The sequence below is a fragment of the Balaenoptera musculus genome, chromosome 12 (assembly GCF_009873245.2).
Source record: "Balaenoptera musculus isolate JJ_BM4_2016_0621 chromosome 12, mBalMus1.pri.v3, whole genome shotgun sequence".
Classification (NCBI taxonomy): domain Eukaryota; kingdom Metazoa; phylum Chordata; class Mammalia; order Artiodactyla; family Balaenopteridae; genus Balaenoptera; species Balaenoptera musculus.
The window spans coordinates 69,079,279-69,100,717 of record NC_045796.1 but is presented as its reverse complement, the minus strand read 5'-3'; the positions used below and the strand labels follow the sequence as shown (position 1 = coordinate 69,100,717).

The 21,439-nt window shown below is 36.4% G+C and overlaps 1 protein-coding gene across 5 annotated transcripts in view; it reads right to left on the bottom strand.

Moving 5' to 3' along the window:
* RNGTT (RNA guanylyltransferase and 5'-phosphatase) overlaps positions 1–21,439 on the bottom strand; it is a 323,844-nt gene that overhangs the window by 230,251 nt on the left and 72,154 nt on the right. For all 5 annotated transcript variants that reach the window (XM_036871771.1, XM_036871768.1, XM_036871767.1 and 2 more), the window contains exons 10-11: positions 15,470–15,541; positions 3,781–3,945 (exon numbers count right to left, since the gene is read on the bottom strand). In XM_036871771.1, coding sequence (XP_036727666.1) covers positions 3,781–3,945; positions 15,470–15,541 — 237 coding nt within the window. The remainder of the gene's footprint in view (positions 1–3,780; positions 3,946–15,469; positions 15,542–21,439) is intronic.

Below are 21,439 nucleotides of genomic sequence, written 5' to 3'. Positions count from 1 at the left end.
GGAGATCAGCTCGGTGCTTTGTGTCCACGTAGAGGGGTGGGATGGGGAGGGTGGGAGGGAGACGCAAGAGGGAGGGGATATGGGGATATATGTTTATGTATAGCTGATTCACTTTGCTATACAGCAGAAACTAACACACCATTGTAAAACAATTATACTCCAATAAAGATGTTGAAAGAAAAGGAAGGAAGGAAGGAAGGAAGGAAGGAAGAGTAAAACTATGTCAATTTACATCTAATATGACTGGATACTCAGAAAATCCAAGAGGATCAACTGAAAAATAATTATAAACAAGAATCAGATGGAACAAGAGAATTCAATGAAAACACAAAGGCCTAGAAGAGGCAAAACAACTTCAAAAAAGAAGTAGGAAGCTGGAAGATCAAGTCTGTCTGATTTCAATCTTTATTATAAACAGAAGTAATCAAGACAGTACTACCACAAAGACAGATAAAACAGATCAAGGGCATAGAACAGAACATGTAGCAATAGTCCCATACATACATGACAACTTATTTTTTATAAAGATGCAAAAGAAATTCAATGAAAAAAGGACCATCTCTTCAATACTTGGTGCAGAAACAACTGGATATCCATATGCAAATCAAACAAACAAAAACCTATCAACAGGGCTTCCCTGGTGGCACAGTGGTTGAGAATCTGCCTGCCAATGCAGGGGGCACGGGTTCGAGCCCTGGTCTGGGAGGATCCCACATGCCGCGGAGCAACTGGGCCCGTGAGCCACAACTACTGAGCCTGTGCGTCTGGAGCCTGTGCTCCGCAACAAGAGAGGCCACGGCAGTGAGAGGCCCACGCAGTGCGATGAAGAGTGGCCCCCGCTCGCCACAACTAGAGAAAGCCCTCGCACAGAAACGAAGACCCAACACAGCCATAAAATAAAAATAAATAAATAAGCAAATATGGTTAAGAAAAATATTTAAAAAAAAAAAAACCTATCAACAGGCTAAAAACAACCCAAATGTCTATGACTATGGATTAGTTAATTAAATTATGGTACACTGATAAGATGGAAATCTGTGCATCTATTAAAAAAAAAAGATTGAAGGAGATCTCCATGTACCAAAACTGGGGCAAGGGGACTCAAAATAAATTAAGTAAAAAAAAGTAAGTACAGAAAAGGGCATTAAGAATCATCTCTCGGGTAAGGGTGGTAAGAATATAAATAAATGTATTGCTTGCACATGGATAAAGAAATTCTGATGGATACAATAAATGCTAATAGCAATGGTTACTCTTCTGAGATGATGATAAATAGAAACTATCTGCTGTCTGTCTGACTTTTAAAATTTTGTTAACCACATTTAATCTATTCAAATAATTCTTTTTTAATTGGCCTTCAAACTGGAAATGCAAATAAAGTTGTAATTTAAGAAACTGCTACTTCTTATTACTATTTAGGATGCTGTATTCTAACACCCATGTATGTATATTAAGTTAAAAATTAAACAACTCATTATCCCTTCACTAGTTTGACGGATCAAATTCAACAAAATGGAGAGGTTGTTTATAGAGCTATGTTAATAAACTCCTAGAATCAAAGTTATCTTCAAGTTTTTATAGACAGAAATGAAATTCTACTGTTTTCTACCCAAAAGTATGCATTTTTCAAGTTGTAAATTTTGTTAAAAACCACATAAAAACTAGCCTTTCTCATAAAAATGGTACATACTTCCCTGACAAATGCTGCATCATTCATAACACCACTGTTTTACAATTCCCATTAGCAAAGATAAAAATAATAAGCAACTCTAGAGCAATAACCTGTCAATCGTAGCTACTATTCTATAACTGGTGTTACTACAGTCTTACCCTTTAAGACCAACTCTGCTGCAAAATATGCTTTCCCTCTGTATTCTACAACTTTACATTTTGGTAAGAGAAATTGAGGACAAAAAATAACAGTAAAAACTGAAAAGGAGGGAAGAGGAGACTTATATTTAAAATTCCAAATATTAGAACTGCTTAAAAAATAGAATTTCCTATGATGATTTCAAAGGGTGGTTATATAAGCTAAGTAGAAAGGAAAAAAATTAGAGCATCATTTTTTCTAGTGAAAAACTACATGAAAAGTTGTTCGACATAACTATATACCTCAGATCCCTAAAGAACAATTTTCTAAGCATTTCTAAGCAGCACTGATTCTGACTAATAAAACTACACTACGACACATTTTCTTAAATGCTGAACTTTGAATTATGACAGCACAAGCTGTCAAAATACTTTTTTTTAAAAACGAATGCAAACTGAAACAATTTGGCTTCTGACCAACTTTTACACTGTATTAAAAATTTAGAAAGGTGTGACCCATGTTCAGTGTTAACATTATCCTTACCCTACTGACTGGGCAGGGCACAAAATTGTATGGCTCTTTTAGGCACCCCTATAATATTCCTGCTGCCAAAACGGACACAAAAGGCGAGCAGTGAACTGTGGGAAGGCCATGGCACCAGAAGTCAACCAACAGTCCCATGCCAAGCAGGCATTATGCAAAATAAATGAAAGTAGAATGATAACTTTGTATTTGTTGAGAAGAAGAGATAGGCATTCAACAGTGCTGAAATTACTGCTAATATTACATCCAAGGGCTAATACCAAATTGAGTGGACTTGAGAAGAAGTTAAAATACAACAAAAACTTACATCATCTAACTTGTGAGATTATATTAGAAAAAAGTTTAAAACATTTAATTGCTTACATTGCTATATTTCCTATATTATTCTATCATAACCACCCTTCTTCCAAAACATAATAACTCCATGGTGCATCTTTACTGTCAAATACTATGTGGCAGTTATAAATCTCTTTACATGACATGGAAATATTTCCAAGTTGTGTTGTTAAGTGAAATAAGTCTCGGGTTTTCAGTGTCAAAAAAAAATAAATAACAAAAGAAAACCTTCCATGTGTATGTATATATCTATGTAAATTAATTTTTAAAATAAGACTACGTAGTAACACTGTTCACCTCCAGAAGGCTTAACAGGTGATTTTCACTCTATATAATTCTATCCTGTTTACAGCTTTTTAAAAAACATAATATGAACCAATAGCCATGAATCAAAAACTATTATAAGAAACAAGGGGGACTTGCCTGGTGGTCCAGGGGTTAAGACTCCGTGCTCCCAACACAGGGGTCCCAGGTTCAATCCCTAGTCAGGGAACTAGATCCCACATGCCCCAACTAAGAGCCCACATGCCACAAGTAAAGATCCGGAACACCACAACGAAGACCCTGCACGCAGCAACAAAGATCCTGCGTTCCACAACTAAGACCTGGCGCGGCCAAATAAATAAATAAATAAATATTTTTTTAAAAAAAAAGAAAAAAGAAAAGAAAGGAAAACAAGGAAGTAACCTAACTTAAGTTTCTGTCACTAAGAATCTTACTAAAATAAAATAGGTAAACAACAAGGATCTACAGTATAGCACAGGGCACTATACTCAATACCATGTAATAAGCTATAATGGAAAAGAATCTGAAAAAGAAAAAAAAAAAATATATATATATATATGAACTACTTTGCTGTACACCAGAAACTAACACAACATTGTAAATCAACTATACTTCAATTTAAAAAAAAAAAAAAGGATCTTGCTAAAGAGCAGACTTTGGAATTATACATGTTTGTCCAATATAGTGCTATATTCAATTCAAGTAATTTCTGGAAAAATCAAGACAAGTGGGCCTCAAAATGTCATTCATATTCCTTTTGCAAGCTGAATTTTGTTACACTGCAAGTATTAATTAGAAAACTTTACCTTTCTTGAAGCATGGATGTCAAAAAATGGCTTATTTCTGACACGAAATGGTTCCTGTGTTTTGTCAATGAGCCCCGTCTTCATTTTTTCATGTCGAGGATTTATTATTTCTCGTTCTATACACTGCAGACGAATATTAAAATCACAATCTCCAACTGGCTGTGCCTGAATTAAACAAGACAATTGTTTAAATTTCAACACTAAAAACTATTTTATCAGCATAATTATTGGGCTGATACACTATACATAGCAGTCTATATAAACAGCATCCTTTGGAGTTGCCCAGTGTATAGCATGAACAACCGTACATGCCAGCCCTGATAATTAATTTGACTAATGACAGAAGCATACCTAAACATGCAAAAGCACACACATACACAGTTACTTATTTTAATTATAAATATATAAAAGAGTATGGGGAAGTGGTATAAATCTCCTCAAATATAAATTGATCCAAAGCTTTCACATCTGAGTTAAAGTATTAATATACTCACTAATCATTTTTATTATTTACATGAATTAGTAAAACCTGTGTAAAAACTAAAATCCACATAGTCAGGAGAGTACAAGCAAACAACACACCAAAATAAGCAAAAAAGTCACCTATAATGTTTTTTGTTCTTTAAAGTGCTAACACTTTACAGCCTTCAAGAAGTAGAAGATATTTATTAAACAAATACATTCTCAACTCTGAAAACTAACATAGAAAAGGTTTATATGATATATTCAAAAACAAAAGTTTTCTTCTTCCCCCACATGTATATATACAGTATATATATTATGGTATATATATATGGTTTGAACCATGAAATAAAAAGCACATGTATACTTTTGTATGAGCTGAGGGTAGGGGCTTGTCCTCTCCTAATGGTATATACAAATACAGCTATAACATATCACCTGGGTGACAGCAGTGGTCCGGATTAGCAGCATCACCTCAATGGTATATCAAGTACCCTTTTCTTTATTCTGCAATTGGACACACTTCTATGCATTTTTCCCATCTTTTCTGCCTTCTTCCTCTTCTCTAATCTATATAACTCAACCTAACATTTTACCCAATCTACTGTTTACAAAGGGGTGGCAACACTTGCTTAATCTGTGAACATTAAATATGCCTCAAGGATGACTTTTTCTCAACTTTGGAAGGATGACAATTTTGATACTCGGCAAAGAATCAGGAGCAAGACAAGTGAGCAAGAGCTAGGTATAAGGTAGAGTATGTTCCCTTTACATAAAGGCATACAACTGTTTGTAAAGGGTATTTACTGAAGAAATGTTAGTAAATAACCACACAGTCCATGTGCAAACTTTTCCATGTCACCTATGTCATCAACAAGGTTGAAAAACCTAAAATGTTAGGCTTATTTATTAGATGAATTGAGACCCCTATAAAATTAAAGTGAAACAAGCAAGTCCTCTTTTTAAGAAATAAAATTAAAACTCTAAAAATTGTTTTAAAAAAATTGTAAGTAGTCTAAATTCCCTCCTAGATACTCTTCACTTTAAAATTCACCAAAACAACTTGAAAATCAACAACTTGAAATCAAGTTCACCTTCAAATCTGTGTTGCCTATCATAAAGGAAGCTCCTGATAGATAGGTGTTGAATCGTTGAAAATAGACTACAGGAAGTGCTCAGTAACTATTGACTAACTGGCCTCCCTGTTTTGAGTTCTTTCTCACTTCAAAACACTATCCACGCTGCCAGTGGAGTTATCCTTCAAAACAATAAAAATATGATCATATCATTACCATAACTAAAACCCTTCAGTAGTGTCCTATTATATACAGAACAAAGAACTAAGCTAAAATGCCTTATTCAAGTAACCTGGGCTCCTACCCACTAATCCATTCTCATTTCCTGCTATGTCTCACATCTCACCATACATCAAGTACACTAAAAACCATCTAATGCTCCTGACTTCTAAGGCTCACTCCTTCAAAATTAATCTGTATCACTTTTCTCTGTCTACAAGTCCACACTTCAAATAACTCAAGTATACCCAGGGTAAGCTGGAATATTCTCACCTCTCTGGTACCTCTCATATATTTCTATATCTTTGACATTATACTTATGATACTATTATAATATTTCTTTACATTTACATCCCCATTCATAAGACCACTGGTCTGCAAATTTCTTTTTTTTTTGTTTCTTTTGACCGTACAGCATGCGGGATCTTAGTTCGCCGACCGGGGATCAAACCCATGCCCCCTGTAGTGGAAGCATGGAGTCCTAACCACTGGACCGCCAGGGAAGTCCCTGCAAATTTCTTTTGATTTTGTATCCAATCTAAACACATATCCGAACAATTGTGTATAATATATGCATATTAATTTTTAATAAATTGCATACATGCACAACTGTATAATATGTTATAAAACAGACAAAAATTGAATAATAGATTAAGAATAAACAGGAGTTCTCCAATTTTCTTTCCAAATTCCAATGAACTGTTGTGGAAGTAGCCTCCTTTGGAGGTCACGGCACTAAATTATAAACTCCCTGGAAGGCAAGAAATTATGTACTATTCTTCTGGGCATACTCAATACCTAGACTAATACTTGACATATAAAAAATTATCAATGAAATTCTTGCTGTACAAAATAATAAACTAAGGAACTGAAAAGTTTTAAACAATTATTTCAAAAAAATTTTTTCTAATAGTGACCTTGATTTGATGATTCAAAATAAACAAAGTGGTTAACCATCAATGAAAGCTCCACGGTAAATTAAAGAATTAAATATATAACACTTTCAATTATAAATATATCTTATTATCAGAAATGTGAAAAACTGTGACTTAAAAAACCAATGAAATAGTTACTCCCTCTTGCGAGAGCACCGGAATCACAATTAACTGCTGAACAATCATCAACAGGAAGACACTGGAACTCACCAAAAAAGATATCTCACATCCAAAGACAAAGGAGAAGCCACAATGAGATGGTAGGAGGGGCGCAATCACAATAAAATCAAATTCCATAACTGCTGGGTGGGTAACTCACAAACTGGAGAACACTTATACCACAGTAGTCCACCCACTGGAGTGAAGGTTCTGAGCCCCACGTCAGGCTTCCCAACCTGGGGGTCTGGCAACAGGAGGAGGAATTCCTAGAGAATCAGACTTTGAAGGCTAGTGGGATTTGATTGCAGGACTTCGACAAGAATGTGAGAAACAGAGACTCCACTCTTGGAGGGCACACACAAAATAGTGTGCGCATCAGGACCCAGGGGAAGGAACAGTGACCCCATAGGAGACTGAACCAGACCTACCTGCTAGTATTGGAGGGTCTCTTGCAGAGGCAGGGGGTAGCTGGGGCTCAATGTGGGGACAAGGACACTGGCAGCAGAAGTTCAGGGAAGTACTCCTTGGTGCGAGCCCTCCCAGAGTCCAACATTAGCCCCACCAAAGAGCTGGGTAGGCTCCAGCGTTGGGTCACCTCAGGCAAAACAAGCAACAGGGAGGGAACCCAGCCCCAACCATCAGCAGTCAAGTGGATAAAAGTTTTACTGAGCTCTACCCACCAGAGCAACACCCAGCTCTACCCACCACCAGTCCCTCCCATTAGGAAACCTGCACAAGCCTCTTAGAGAGCCTCATCCACCAGAGGGCGGACAGTAGCAAGAACTACAATCCTGCAGCCTGTGGAACAAAAACCACATTCACAGAAAGACAGACAAGATGAAAAGGCAGAGGGTTATGTACCAGATGAAGGAACAAGATAAAACGCCAGAAAAACAACTAAATGAAGTAGAGATAGGCAACCTTCCAGAAAAAGAATTCAGAATAATGATAGTGAAGATGATCCAGGACCTCGGAATAAGAATGTAGGCAAAGACCGAGAAGATGTAAAAAATGTTTAACAAAGACCTAGAAGAATTAGAGAACAAACACCTAGAAGAATTAAAAAACGAACAAAGAGAGATGAACAAAACAATAACTGAAATGAAAAATACACTAGAAGGAATCAATAGCAGAGTAACTGAGGCAGAAGAACGGATAAGTGACCTGAAAGACAGAATGGTGGAATTCACTGCTGCGGAACACAATAAAGAAAAATGATTGAAAAGAAATGAAGACAGCCTAAGAGACCTCTGGGACAACATTAAACACAACAACTTTCGCGTTATAGGGGTCCCAGAAGGAGAGAGAAAGGACCCGAGAAAATACATGAAGAGATTACAGTTGAAAACTTAACCAACATGGGAAAGGAAATAGCCACCCAAGTCCAGGAAGCCCAGAGAGTCCCAAGCAGGATAAACCCAAGGAGAAACACGCCGAGACACATAGCAATGAAATTCGCAGAAATTAAAGGCAAAGAAAAAATACTGAAAGCAGCATGGGAAAAACAACAAATAACATACAAGGAAACTCCCATAAGGTTAACAGCTGATTTCTCAGCAGAAACTCTACAAGGAAGAAGGGAGTGGCATGATATGTTTAAAGTGATGAAAGGGAAGAAACTACAACCAAGATTACTCTACCCAGCAAGGATCTCATTCAGATTAGACAGAGAAATCAGAAGATTTACAGACAAGCAAAAGCTAAGAGAATTCAGCACCACCAAACCAGCTCTACAACAAATGCTAAAGAAACTTCTCTAAGTGGGAAACACAAGAGAAGAAAAGGACCTACAAAAACAAACCCAGGGTTTCCCTGGCAGCGCAGTGGTTGAGAGTCTGCCTGCCAATGCAGGGGACACGGGTTCGAGCCCTGGTCCGGGAAGATCCCACATGCCGCGGAGCAACTAGGCCCGTGAGCCACAACTACTGAGCCTGCGTGCCTGGAGCTTGTGCTCCACAGCAAGAGAGGCCGCGACAGTGAGGCCCGCGCACCACGATGAAGAGTGGCCCCCACTCGCCACAACTAGAGAAAGCCCTCGCACAGAAACGAAGACCCAACACAGCTAAAAATAATTAAAAAAAAAAAAAACCAACAACCCAAAACAATTAAGAAAATGGTCATAGGAACATACATATCAATAATTACCTTAAACGTGAATGGATTAAATGCTCCAACCAAAAGACACAGGCTTGTTGAGTGGATACAAAAACAAGACCATAGATATGCTGTCTACAAGACACCCACTTCACACCTAGGGACACATATGGACTGAAAGTGAGGGGATGGAAAAAGATATTCCATGCAAATGGAAATCAAAAGAAAGCTGGAGTAGCAATACTCATATCAGATAAAATAGACTTTAAAATAAAGAATGTTACAAGAGACAAGGAAGGACACTACATAATAATCAAGGGATCAATCCAACAAGAAGATATAACAATTATGAATATATATGCCCCAACACAGGAGCACCTCAATACATAAGGCAATTGCTAACAGCTATAAAAGAGGAAATCGACAGTAACACAATAATAGTGGGGGACTTTAACACCTCACTTACACCAATGGACAGATCATCCAAACAGAAAATTAATAAGGAAACACAAGCTTTAAATGACACAATAGACCAGATAGATTTAATTGATATTTATAGGACCTTCCATCCAAAAACAGATTACACTTTCTTCTCAAGTGCACACGGAACATTCTCCAGGATGGATCACATATTGGGTCACAAATCAAGCCTCAGTAAATTTAAGAAAATTGAAATCATATCAAGCATCTTTTCTGACCACAACGCTATGAGATTAGAAATCAATTACACGGAAAAAACATAAAAAACACAAACACATGGAGGCTAAACAATACGTTACTAAATAACCAAGAGATCACTGAAGAAATCAAAGAGGAAATGAAAAAACACCTAGAGACAAATGACAAAGAAAATATGACAACCCAAAACCTATAGGATGCAGCAAAAGCAGTTCTAAGAGGGAAGTTTATAGCTATACACGCCTACCTCAAAAAACAAGAAAAATCTCAAATAAACAATCTAACCTTACACCTAAAGGAACTAGAGAAAGAAGAACATACAAAACCCAAAGTTAGTAGAAGGAAAAAAATCATAAAGATCAGAGTAGAAATAAATGAAATAGAAACAAAGAAAACAATAGCAAAGATCAATAAAACTAAAAGCTAGTTCTTTCAGAAGATAAACAAAACTGATAAACCATTAGCCAGACTCATCAAGAAAAACAGGGAGAGACTCAAATCAATAAAATTAGAAATGAAAAAGGAGAAGTTGCAACAGACACTGCAGAAATACAAAGCATCCTAAGACACTACTACAAGCAACCCTATGCCAATAAAATCGACAACCTGGAAGAAATGGACAAATTCTTAGAAAGGTATAACCTACCAAGACTGAACCAGGAAGAAACAGAAAATATGAACAGACCAATCACAAGTAATGAAGTTGAAACTGTGATTAAAAATCTTACAACAAACAAAAGTCCAGGACCAGATGGCTTCACAGGTGAATTCTATCACACATTTAGAGAAGAGCTAACACCTATCTTCCTCAAACTCTACCAAAATATATCAGAGGGAGGAACGCTACCTAATTCATTCTATGAGGCCACCATCACCCTGATACCAAAACCAGACAAAGATACTACAAAAAAAGAAAATTAAGAGACCAATATCACTGATGAATATAGATGCAAAAATCCTCAACAAAATACTAGCAAACAGAATCCAGCAGAACATTAAAAGGATCATACACCATGATCAAGTGGGATTTATCCCAGGGATGCAAGGATTCTTCAATATACGCAAATCAATCAATATGATACACCATATTAACAAATTGAAGAAGAAAAACCATATGATCATCTCATTAGATGCAGAAAAAGCTTTTGACAAAATTCAACACCTATTTATGATAAAAACTCTCCAGAAAGTGGTCATAGAGGGAACCTACCTCAACATAATAAAGGCCATATATGACAAACCCACAGCAAACATCATTCTCAATGGTGAAAAACTGAAAGCATTTCCTCTAAGATCAGGAACAAGAGAATGATGTCCGCTCTCACCGCTATTATTCAACATAGTTTTGAAAGTCTTAGCCACGGCAATCAGAGAAGAAAAAGAAATAAAAGGAATCCAAATGGGAAAAGAAGAAGTAAAACTGTCACTGTTTGCAGACGACATGATACTATACACAGAGAATCCTAAAGATGCCACCAGAAAACTACTAGAGCTAATCAATGAATTTGGTAAAGTAGCAGGATACAAAATTAATGCACAGAAATCTCTTACATTCCTACACACTAATGATGAAAAATCTGAAAGAGAAATTAAGGAAACACTCTCATTTACCACTGCAACAAAAAGAATAAAATACCCAGGAATAAACCTACCTAGGGAGAGAAAAGACCTGTATGCAGAAAACTATAAGACACTGATGAAAGAAATTAAAGATGATACAAACAGATGGAGAGATATACCATGTTCTTGGATTGGAAGAATCAATATTGTGAAAATGACTATACTACCCAAAGCAATCTACAGATTCAATGCAATCCCTATCAAATTACCAATGGCATTTTTTACAGAACTAGAACAAACAATTTCACAATTTGTATGAAGACACAAAGACCCTGAATAGCCAAAGCAGTCTTGAGAAAGAAAAACGGAGCTGGAGGAATCAGACTCCCTGACTTCAGACTATACTACAAAGCTACTGTAATCAAGACAGTATGGTATTGGCACAAAAACAGACATATAGATCAATGGAACAGGATAGAAAGCCCAGAGATAAACCCACGCACCTACGGTCAACTACTCTATGACAAAGGAGGCAAGGCTCTACAATGGAGAAAAGACAGTCTCGTCAATAAGTGGTGCTGGGAAAACTGGACAGCTACATGTAAAAGAATGAAATTAGAACACTCCCTAACACCATACACAAAAATAAACTCAAAATGGATTAGATACCTAAATGTAAGACCGGACACTATAAAACTCTTAGAGGAAAACATAGGAAGAACACTCTTTGACATAAATCACAGCAAGATCTTTTGTGATCCACCTCCTAGAGTAATGGAAATAAAAACAAAAATGAACAAATGGGACCTAATGCAACTTAAAAGTTTTGCACAGCAAAGGAAACCATAAACAAGATGAAAGACAACCCTCAGAATGGGAGAAAATATTTGCCAACGAATCAACGGACAAAGGATTAATCTCCAAAATATATAAACAGCTCATGCAGCTCAATATCAAAAAAACAAACAACCCAATCCAAAAATGGGCAGAAGACCTAAATAGACATTTCTCCAAAGAGGACATACAGACGGCCAAGAAGCACATGAAAAGCTGCTCAACATCACTAATTATTAGAGAAATGCAAATCAAAACTACAATGAGGTACCACCTCACACCAGTTAGAATGGGCGTCATCAGAAAATCTACAAACAACAAATGCTGGAGAGGGTGTGGAGAAAAGAGAACCCTCTTGCACTGTTGGTGGGAACGTAAATTGATACAGCCCCTATGGAGAACAGTATGGAGGTTCCTTAAAAAACTAAAAATAAAATTACCATATGATCCAGCAATCCCACTACTGGGCATATACCCAGAGAAATCCATAATTCAAAAAGACACATGCACCCCACTGCTCATTGCAGGTCATGGAAGCAACCTAAATGCCCATCGACAGACAAATGGATAAAGAAGATGTGGTACATATATACAATGGAATATTACTCAGCCATTAAAAGGAACGAAATTGGGTCATTTGTTGAGACATGGATGGATCTAGAGACTGTCATACAGAGTGAAGTAAGTCAGAAAGAGAAAAACAAATATCACATATTAACGCACATATGTGGAACCTAGAAAAATGGTACAGATGAACCGGTTTGCAGGGCAGAAATAGAGACACAGATGTAAAGAACAAACATATGGACACCAAGAGGGGAAAGTGGCAGGGGGCCGTGGTGGCGGTGTGATGAATTGGGAGATTGGGATTGACATGTATACACTAATATGTATAAAATGGATAACTAATAAGAACCTGCTGTATAAAAAAATGAATAAAATAAAATTCAAAAATGCAGGAAAAAAATTAAAATTTTAAAAATCAATGAAATCTAGCAACAGGTACTCAATAAATCCTTACTGAATGAATGATTATAGACCAAGAGATGAAAAGCATGAATTAATCATTTTTACAGGAAAATATGGTTGAATCTCCTAAACAAGACACAAAAGCACAAACTTTGAGATCTAGTGAGCTGGATTTCATTAAAATGAAAAACTTCTGTGAATCAATAGATATTAATATGGAAAACATATTGTTTGCCACACATACAACTAAGAAAGGATTAGAATCCGTAAAAGATAGCTATTAGAAGATTATTCAAACTTGCAATTAAATCACAAAAGAAAAATTCAAACAAGTAAAAATAAACATGAAATATGCTTAACTTCATTAGTAACCGGAAAGCAAACTAAAACAATCCAATTGGCAAAGATCTTAAAGTCTGATAATACCAACTGTGGTAAAGTGGTACAACTACTTCTGAGGGGAATTCAGCAACACAACAAAAAAGCTGAAGTCGCCAATTTAATCAGAATCTCCACGACGTAGGGATGAGGGATTGGCATTTTAAAACGCTTCCTAGGTGACTGTATCCCAAGAATGAGAACTATCCTAGAGAAACCTGGACGTACACACACAATAAAAAGTATATAAAACTGTTCCATGCAATAGTAGTATAACAGCAAAATATGGAAACCCAAATGTCCATCAAATGGAAAAAAGATAAATTCTGTTTATTTATACAATGTAATAAAATACTAATTAAAGTGAGTGAACTAAACCTGTGTGTATTAACACAAATAAATCTCAACAACAACAACAAAAAAATTTCAACAAAATAAGGTGGCTCAAATGTTGGGTACCATAGTACAGTAGTACAATGACATTTATATAACACTAGAAACCCGGCAAAAGAATACACCACATATATCTTATAGATCTACACATAGGTAGTAAAGGTATTAAAAACATTCATGGGAATAATAAACATCAAATTCAGGGTGGAAGCTGCTTCTGGATAAGACGGTCAAGAATGGAATGAGAGAGGTGTGCACAAGAAACTCCCACTAAATCTGTAATGATTTATTCCTTACTGAAAAGAAAGTGGAGTAAAAATGACAATGTTAAACTTCAACAAACCTGGAGGTCAGTACATGAGTATGCCTTACATTATATTTGTGCATGCTGAAATTTTTCATATTTTTTAAAAGAATTAGAAGGCTGTTGTCTCAGGCAAAGCTCCCAGACTAAGAAGTGAACCTGCACTGAACAATATTAAAGTGGAGTTCATTATCAAGAGGCAAAGGAGACAGTGTACCCCCATTCACAAAGAAACAAGGCCAACTCCATCCTTTACATCTTGTTACGGGCCAATGAACATTAGTCCAATATCTGTAATGAGAATAAATCAATTCTGGAACACCTTACTTTTGAGGAATATAGTGGTCACAGAAAGAACAAAAATAAAACTTGATTTCTGACTGAGTTTCTTAAATTTGAAACTCTGAAATATAGAAATTCAACAAAAAAATGAGATACATACATTGAACATTTCCAGGAAAAAATAATCTGGATAAATGCAATCCTGAATCTTAATACTGCAATTTAAAATGTATACCCCTAAAAAAGAACTTTTTAAAAGCCTTGTTATAAATCTTCAAAACCTTATAACTTAACACTTTTAATTCCAGAAATCTTAATTGCTTTCAGTCTGCTTTGAATACTAAGTGATTATGCAATTTGAATAACACGTCTAGAGGAATGATTATACCTTTTCATGGATATACACTACTGAAAGAACTTCTTGCATTTACAGAAGTCATCTTGTACTGCCTAAATAATTCAGTCATTCATACTATAATTAAACATTAACAGGTAAACAGATTCTTGATGAGTCTAACATTGTAGGAAATGGGTAGAGAATATAATTCCTATTTTTTAAATCTATTTACAACAGGCAATTTTATATTTTGTTTTTAAGTTTCCTGCATGTACTCATGAATAACATATTTGCGCCTCCATGTTACACAGTTAACACTCATAGTCAGTTTCTCTCTTTTTTTTGTTTTTTTTTAAGTGACAGACTAATAAAATTTGAAGACTTGTTAATCAAGTACAGGATAACTAAAATTGAGAATTTTCCATTTTACAAAATGCTGTCTTATTTTATCACAATTAAACATTTTTCCTTACTCACTTGAAATTCCTAAAGAATCCAAAGACAAAGAAATGTGCTAAATATTAGGCAACAAAGAGAAAGAAAAGGAGATGTAAAAGTATTAATAAGGTATCAAATGGGTAATTTGAAAGAGTCATCATTGTGCTTTCCTACTATCTCTAAGGCAGTAGCACTTTTTATTTGTTAAAAACTAATTATTGGGCTTCCCTGGTGGCGCAGTGGTTGGGAGTCTGCCTGCCAATGCAGGGGACACGGGTTCGAGCCCTGGTCTGGGAAGATCCCACATGCCGCGGAGCGGCTGGGCCCGTGAGCCACAATTGCTGAGCCTGCGCGTCTGGAGCCTGTGCTCCACAACAAGAGAGGCCGCGATAGTGAGAGGCCCGCGTGCCGTGATGAAGAGTGGCCCCCGCTTGCCACAACTAGAGAAAGCCCTTGCACAGAAACGAAGACCCAACACAGCCATAAAATAAAAAATAAATTAATTAATAAAAAAAAAACTAATTATTATCTCAGCGACATTTTTATTTTATAAATTATAAAAGGTACTTACATTGAATTTAATTATGTCGTATATCAAGTATCTAGGAACAGCCTGTCCATTTACTCTGTCAATAATCATTTCCTTTAAAGAGAAAAGAAGGTAAGTTTATTCACACTTTAAGAGCAATTTCTTTAGTTTGATTAAAATATAACATTCACACAGAAAGTACATAAATCATAAATATACAACTTGATGAAATTTCAAAGTGAACACACTTCTACACGGATCAAATCAATAGACTGTCAGCACCACAAAAAACCCCACCATGAATTTATTCTGTATTGCAATAAAATCATATGACAATATCGCCTCATTTTTTATATTTGAATTACTATTCTACATTTTATGTTTGAATTACTAAGCAACTATTAGGATAAAGAAACTACAAATTTTAAATTCTAAATATCAGCAACATTTAAAAAATTAATTTTGCTAAATCATTATTGCTTTAAATTCTGTTGTATGCCAATTGCTTTAATCATAAAATCTATAGGTATAAATGGTGCCCTTATTATAGATAAAATCTCCATGTGACACACACAGTCCTTCTTGGTTCTGTATCCCTCTACTATGATCAAAGGGAACAGGGCAAGAGAATATGATATCACATATCACAGCCATTAAGGGAAACGAACTTAAAATCTGCACTCTGACAGAAAAAAGAAAAAGGATACTAAAGGATGATTACAGGCATATAATGCAGGATTTTTTTAAATTTTTAATTCTTTTTTTTTTTCTGCCATGTCATGAAGCTTGCAGGATCTTAGTCATTCCCTAAAATATTAATTCTTAATAATAGGTTTTAACCTAAAATTAATATTCTTTCCTCATATTCTTCCTAGGAAACTAAGCAGTCTTTTTATTATCTAATTTCATGACAGAATATCCACACACAACCATCTAAAATTACAAGGAACACACCGATCGAGGACAAATATATTTTCTAGTTTTAAGCAACTATCACCAATTGATTTCTTTCTCAAATATGTAGTAGTTAAGCTATAGACATTTATTTATGGTTATCATCTTGAACCCAACACTTGACATAAATCACTTTCATTACTTTAAATTTGTTTACTGAAATATTTTTAAGTACTTGTATCTGAGAATTTTATGAGCCAACAAGGTAGTACCAATAACAGGTTTCAACTAATCTTTTCAAAAATGTGTGGATGGAAATTAAGTGGACTTCAGGTTCAGAGAGCAGACATCACAGAATTTCCCTCCCAAATTACCTGATGAAATGAGTAAATACATATCTTCTTCAAACATTAAAAATAACAAAAAAGAAAGTTTATTATCAGCAAACTAAACAAGTAAAAAGGAATAAACAAACCAGTAAGCTTTAAAAACTGATAGCCATGGAAACTACCAAAATTCTGGTAAAACAAAAAGGGTTCACCTCCAAGCCCACTAAATCCCCAAAAGCCCTACTTGTAAAATGACAAATCATTGATAACCGTCACTATTACATTCAAATATAGAGAAGGAAACTCAGTGGTTGTTCCTGTCTTTTTTCCCTCTTCCGATTAAAGAGTAATTAAAATAGCAGAACACTCCTCCTGCCTGAAATAAAGGCTACGGGACTGCGTGCTGAATTGGAGAAACAATCTGAGCATTATTGGAATAAAATATGGCTCCCAACTAGCTGAAGAAAACATTCACCCATAGTTTTTAAAAGAGAAGAGAACCCAGGGATTCTAACAAAGACCTAGGCTGTGTGGTGGACAAAATATATGAAGTAATGATCTTCAAGGCACTGGACATCCAGCAACAAAGTACAGTAACTCCTAGGAAACAGTAAATAACTATATGAGCCCTACAACTGTCCCAGCTTATTGGTCGAAGAGAGTTTCCAGGCTTCAATGCAGGCAGGGGGAGCCCAGGAGAGCCCAGCAGTCTCCCTGAATTGAGAAAATAGAGCAGGTTGTCTAGGGAGACCAATGAGGCTAGAGTTTTCACAGCAGAGGATAGGGTGGGAAGAGGGACGTCTGCAGATAGACCCCCATGAATATTCAGCAAAGCATGCATGTGAGGAAACTACTCAAGGTCAGGCAAAGAAGCACCCAAAAATCTTAGAGAGAACCATACATGGCACTCAGCAAGGTTGGTAATAACGCCTGTTCCCACCAGCCAGATTAGAAAGTCTCATAACTCACAGGGCATTGAGTACTCAGAAGGATCTTGTCTCAGTAGTGGAGGATAATTATCCCTAGACTTAAGACTCCTCACCTAACAAATCTTAAAAACAAGACTCAAAGGTACAAACTAGTTCCAAGTAAATTAACTGCATCTCAGAACAAAGCTCAAGAATATTTATAGGAATACAAAAATACTGAGCCCGCAACAAGGTAAAATTCAAAACGTCTGGCAGCCAATCAAAAATTACCAGGTATGCAAAGAGACAAAAATATACAACTCATAAAGAGGAGAAAGAAAATCCATCAAAATAGGCCTAAAACTGTGAGAGACGTTAGAGCTAGCAGGCAAAAATATTCTAACAGTATTCCATATATTCAAAAAGGTAAGTAGAGACACAGAAGACTTAAAAAAGACTCAAATTCAATTTCCAGAGGTGAAAACTACAATGTCTGAGGTGAAAAATACTGTGGTTGGAATGAACAGCGGTTTAGATGCTGGAGAAGGAGAGATTCATGAACTTGAAGACAAATCAATACAAACTATCCAAAATGAAACACAAAAAGAAAAGTTTGTTGTTGTTGTTTTAATGAAAGAACATTAGTAATTAAATCTTCAACAGGTGGAAGGGTAAAAATGCACAAAAACGTTCTACTTTTGATGAAAATTGTAAACCCACAGAAAAAAGATGCTGAATTCTTTATTACGGGCCCTACCAAAAAAACCACAAAATCTGCATGTTTGACTTTCCTAACCTCTGTACTTTTCCATATTCCATTGCCTTTAGTTGAAGTTCCCAGGCATCCACTCTTCTGCCTACCCATTTAATATTTCCTGAGCCCACACTATATGCTATGCTCTAAGTGCTGGAGAAGTTAAGCACACAGTCCCTAGCTTCAAGGGGCTCAGAGTCATAGAAAGAGAGGAAAATATAAAAGTGCCTAGGTCCAAGGAAGAGCTACAGTTTTAATGATAGATGGTCATACAGATAGACTGACCATGTAGCTATCTGTCTAAACCAAGATACTTTTGAGAGTGAAAGAGATGGCTATTAATAACTATACTAAGATAACAAGTATTCATCTTTACTATTCCAGTCAAATAAGGGCATACTGTATAAACATAAGGAGAAGGAGTAGTTATTTCTACTTGAAAGAGTAAGACAAAGGTTTGATAATAAGGTGAGAAACCCATTAGCTGAATCCTGAAAGAGGTGGTGGATATCTTCTAGCAGGATGGTGGACAGGCCAAATGGTATTTAAAAGGCATGGAAAAGGTGGTAAACTATCCAAAGCTCAGTAATAGGTGGGACTTATGCTTTCAAGGGCTCACAGTCAAAGATGATGCTAAAGGCTTAGGCGTGGCCCAGATAAAAGGAATATTACATTGCGCACTTTGGCTTTCATGCTTTCAGCAATGGAGAACCACTGAAGGGGTGTTTTGGGTTTTTTTTAAATAAATTTATTTGTTTTATTTATTTATTTATTTTTGGCTGCGTTGGGTCTTCGTTGCTGCGCACGGGCTTTCTCTAGCTGCGGTGAGCGGGGGCTTCTCTTGTTGCAGAGCATGGGCTCTAGGCACGCAGGCTTCAGTAGTTGTGGCGCACGGGCTTAGTAGTTGTGGCTCGCGGGCTCTAGAGCACAGGCTCAGTAGTTGTGGCGCACGGGCTTAGTTGCTCCGCGGCATATGGGATCTTCCCAGACCAGGGCTCGAACCCATGTCCCCTGCACTGGCAGGCAGATTCTCAACCACTGCGCCGCCAGGAAGCCCCCACTGAAGGGTTTTAATGAAAGGAAGTAATTAACTGTGGAAAACCTGTGGGCTTTCAAAGCTCATCCTCAAAGGTAACCCATTCCTTGAAATCCTTCCAGATAAGGCCCACTTGGTTCTAATTATCATAGTTAAGTGATGAAATGTTCCTGAATTAGATAGCAGTGGTTGCATAATCTTGCGAATATTAAAAACCACTGACTTATATACCTTAGAATGGTAAATTATATTTCAACTTTTTCAATAAAGTTAAATTTTAAAAAGAAAACGAAATCCTAAAATCAGTTCTTCAGAGTGAAGGAAAATGATGGAACCCCAGATACACAGCATATATTAAACGTCAGCTATGTACGTGTTGATTACACACGTTCTATAAATACAGGCACAACAAAATGACTAAAAGGAAATACATCAAAATGTTAAAATTTAATCTCTTCTTGATAGTTGAGTTCTATTTTATAACATACAGACTTCCTAAAATTTTAACAATGAGCATGCATATTCCTTTATAAAAAATTAACAGATGAAAAGACATGCCATTTTCCCAAGACTTTTGTATTAACTTTAATGATTAACTGCTATATCCTCCTCTTATCCTCAGTATAAAATTGATTGAACTTCACTGATTTGTTTCAAGTGAACTACTGCCGTATTTCTAAACTCCTATTTTCCACATTCTGTGGGTCAAAGAACATAATCTAGAGAGCAAAACAAAAGCTTCAATGCTCACATCTGACAGCCAGACAATTAGGCAGTTTGAGTTATTCTCGGATTTGGAACTTTACAAAAACAATTTGCAAATGAAAATGTAGAAGAAACAGGAAACTACAGAGGACTGTTTTAATTAACTAAGTGGAAAAACAGATATGGCAACTATAATTCTGGTCCAAGTAAACCGACATCATGAATCATATTGCTATTTTAAAACCTCACAAGAGTCTATTATGTTGCTCTCAGTTATCCAAGTTTGGGGCGAAAATAAATAGTACTAAGTTAAATCTGCAGGTGGTTAAGCATCTAATTTTTAAGCAGTATTTCCTACCTGGAATGCCCTTGGCCCATGTCCAACAAAAATCTCTTTCTATAGAAATCTTCCCATATCTAATGCCAACTCCGCTATAAACCATCTTTAGTTCCTAACTAGATGTAATTCATTTCTCCTCTAAACCACCAAAGGACTTGTTTTAAATGCCAATCTTCCGGTTATCGTTTTATTCATTACCTATCATTCTCCGTCCCGACCCAATGAAGTAAGATGTCTCCAGGGTGAGGCCTTCTCCTCAACCTTCTAAGCAATGCCTGCACTCCTGGTGTGGTACGTGATAGGAATGAAAAACTACACTAAACTTTTGCAAATCCTATAACTTGAGAGTCTTTTTCTTCCTTTTATTTTATGAATTACAATGTTAAAAAACTATCTTAAATAAAATGAAAGGAACAAAAATCAAAATAAATATTCTTGCTGTTCCCATGAACCAATTACCAGAGCTGCTGTATTGGCAATGCAGATTATGGACAGCACAACTCCAGGGGTAGCCGTCACATCAACTACGATAAGAACGGAACACCTTAGAGATGCACAGTAGCAGTACTTCCAACCTTATGCAGTGGCTCTGTCAACCACAAGGGGGTGTGTGTGTGCACGTGCAGCATACGTGCGCACACACGCACAAATGTGTTAAAAAATTTACGTATATATGTCAAAATATTTTACCACACACACCGTCACTGATATGAAAATTTATAATACTAGTAGCCTCACAGAGTGCACAGTATAGACAATTCTGTTACTCTATAGTTACTCTTTGTTCAGTCTCCGTTTGCCACTCAGTCTCAATCAACTATACTACCTTCTTTCCTTCTTTCTAATCTTTATATCCAGCTCAGTCAACCTCTCCCTGGACTCCTGTCATCACTCTTTAGGACCCATCTAAAATTTTCCTTGATCTCATGTCCACTGCTCTTCACACAACCTCAAACTCTCACTCTCTCTAGGTCACCTCCTGAACCTTCTCATCACCCAGAACTATACCTCAGAAGTGGCTGATTCAAACATCTCATTCTCCAATC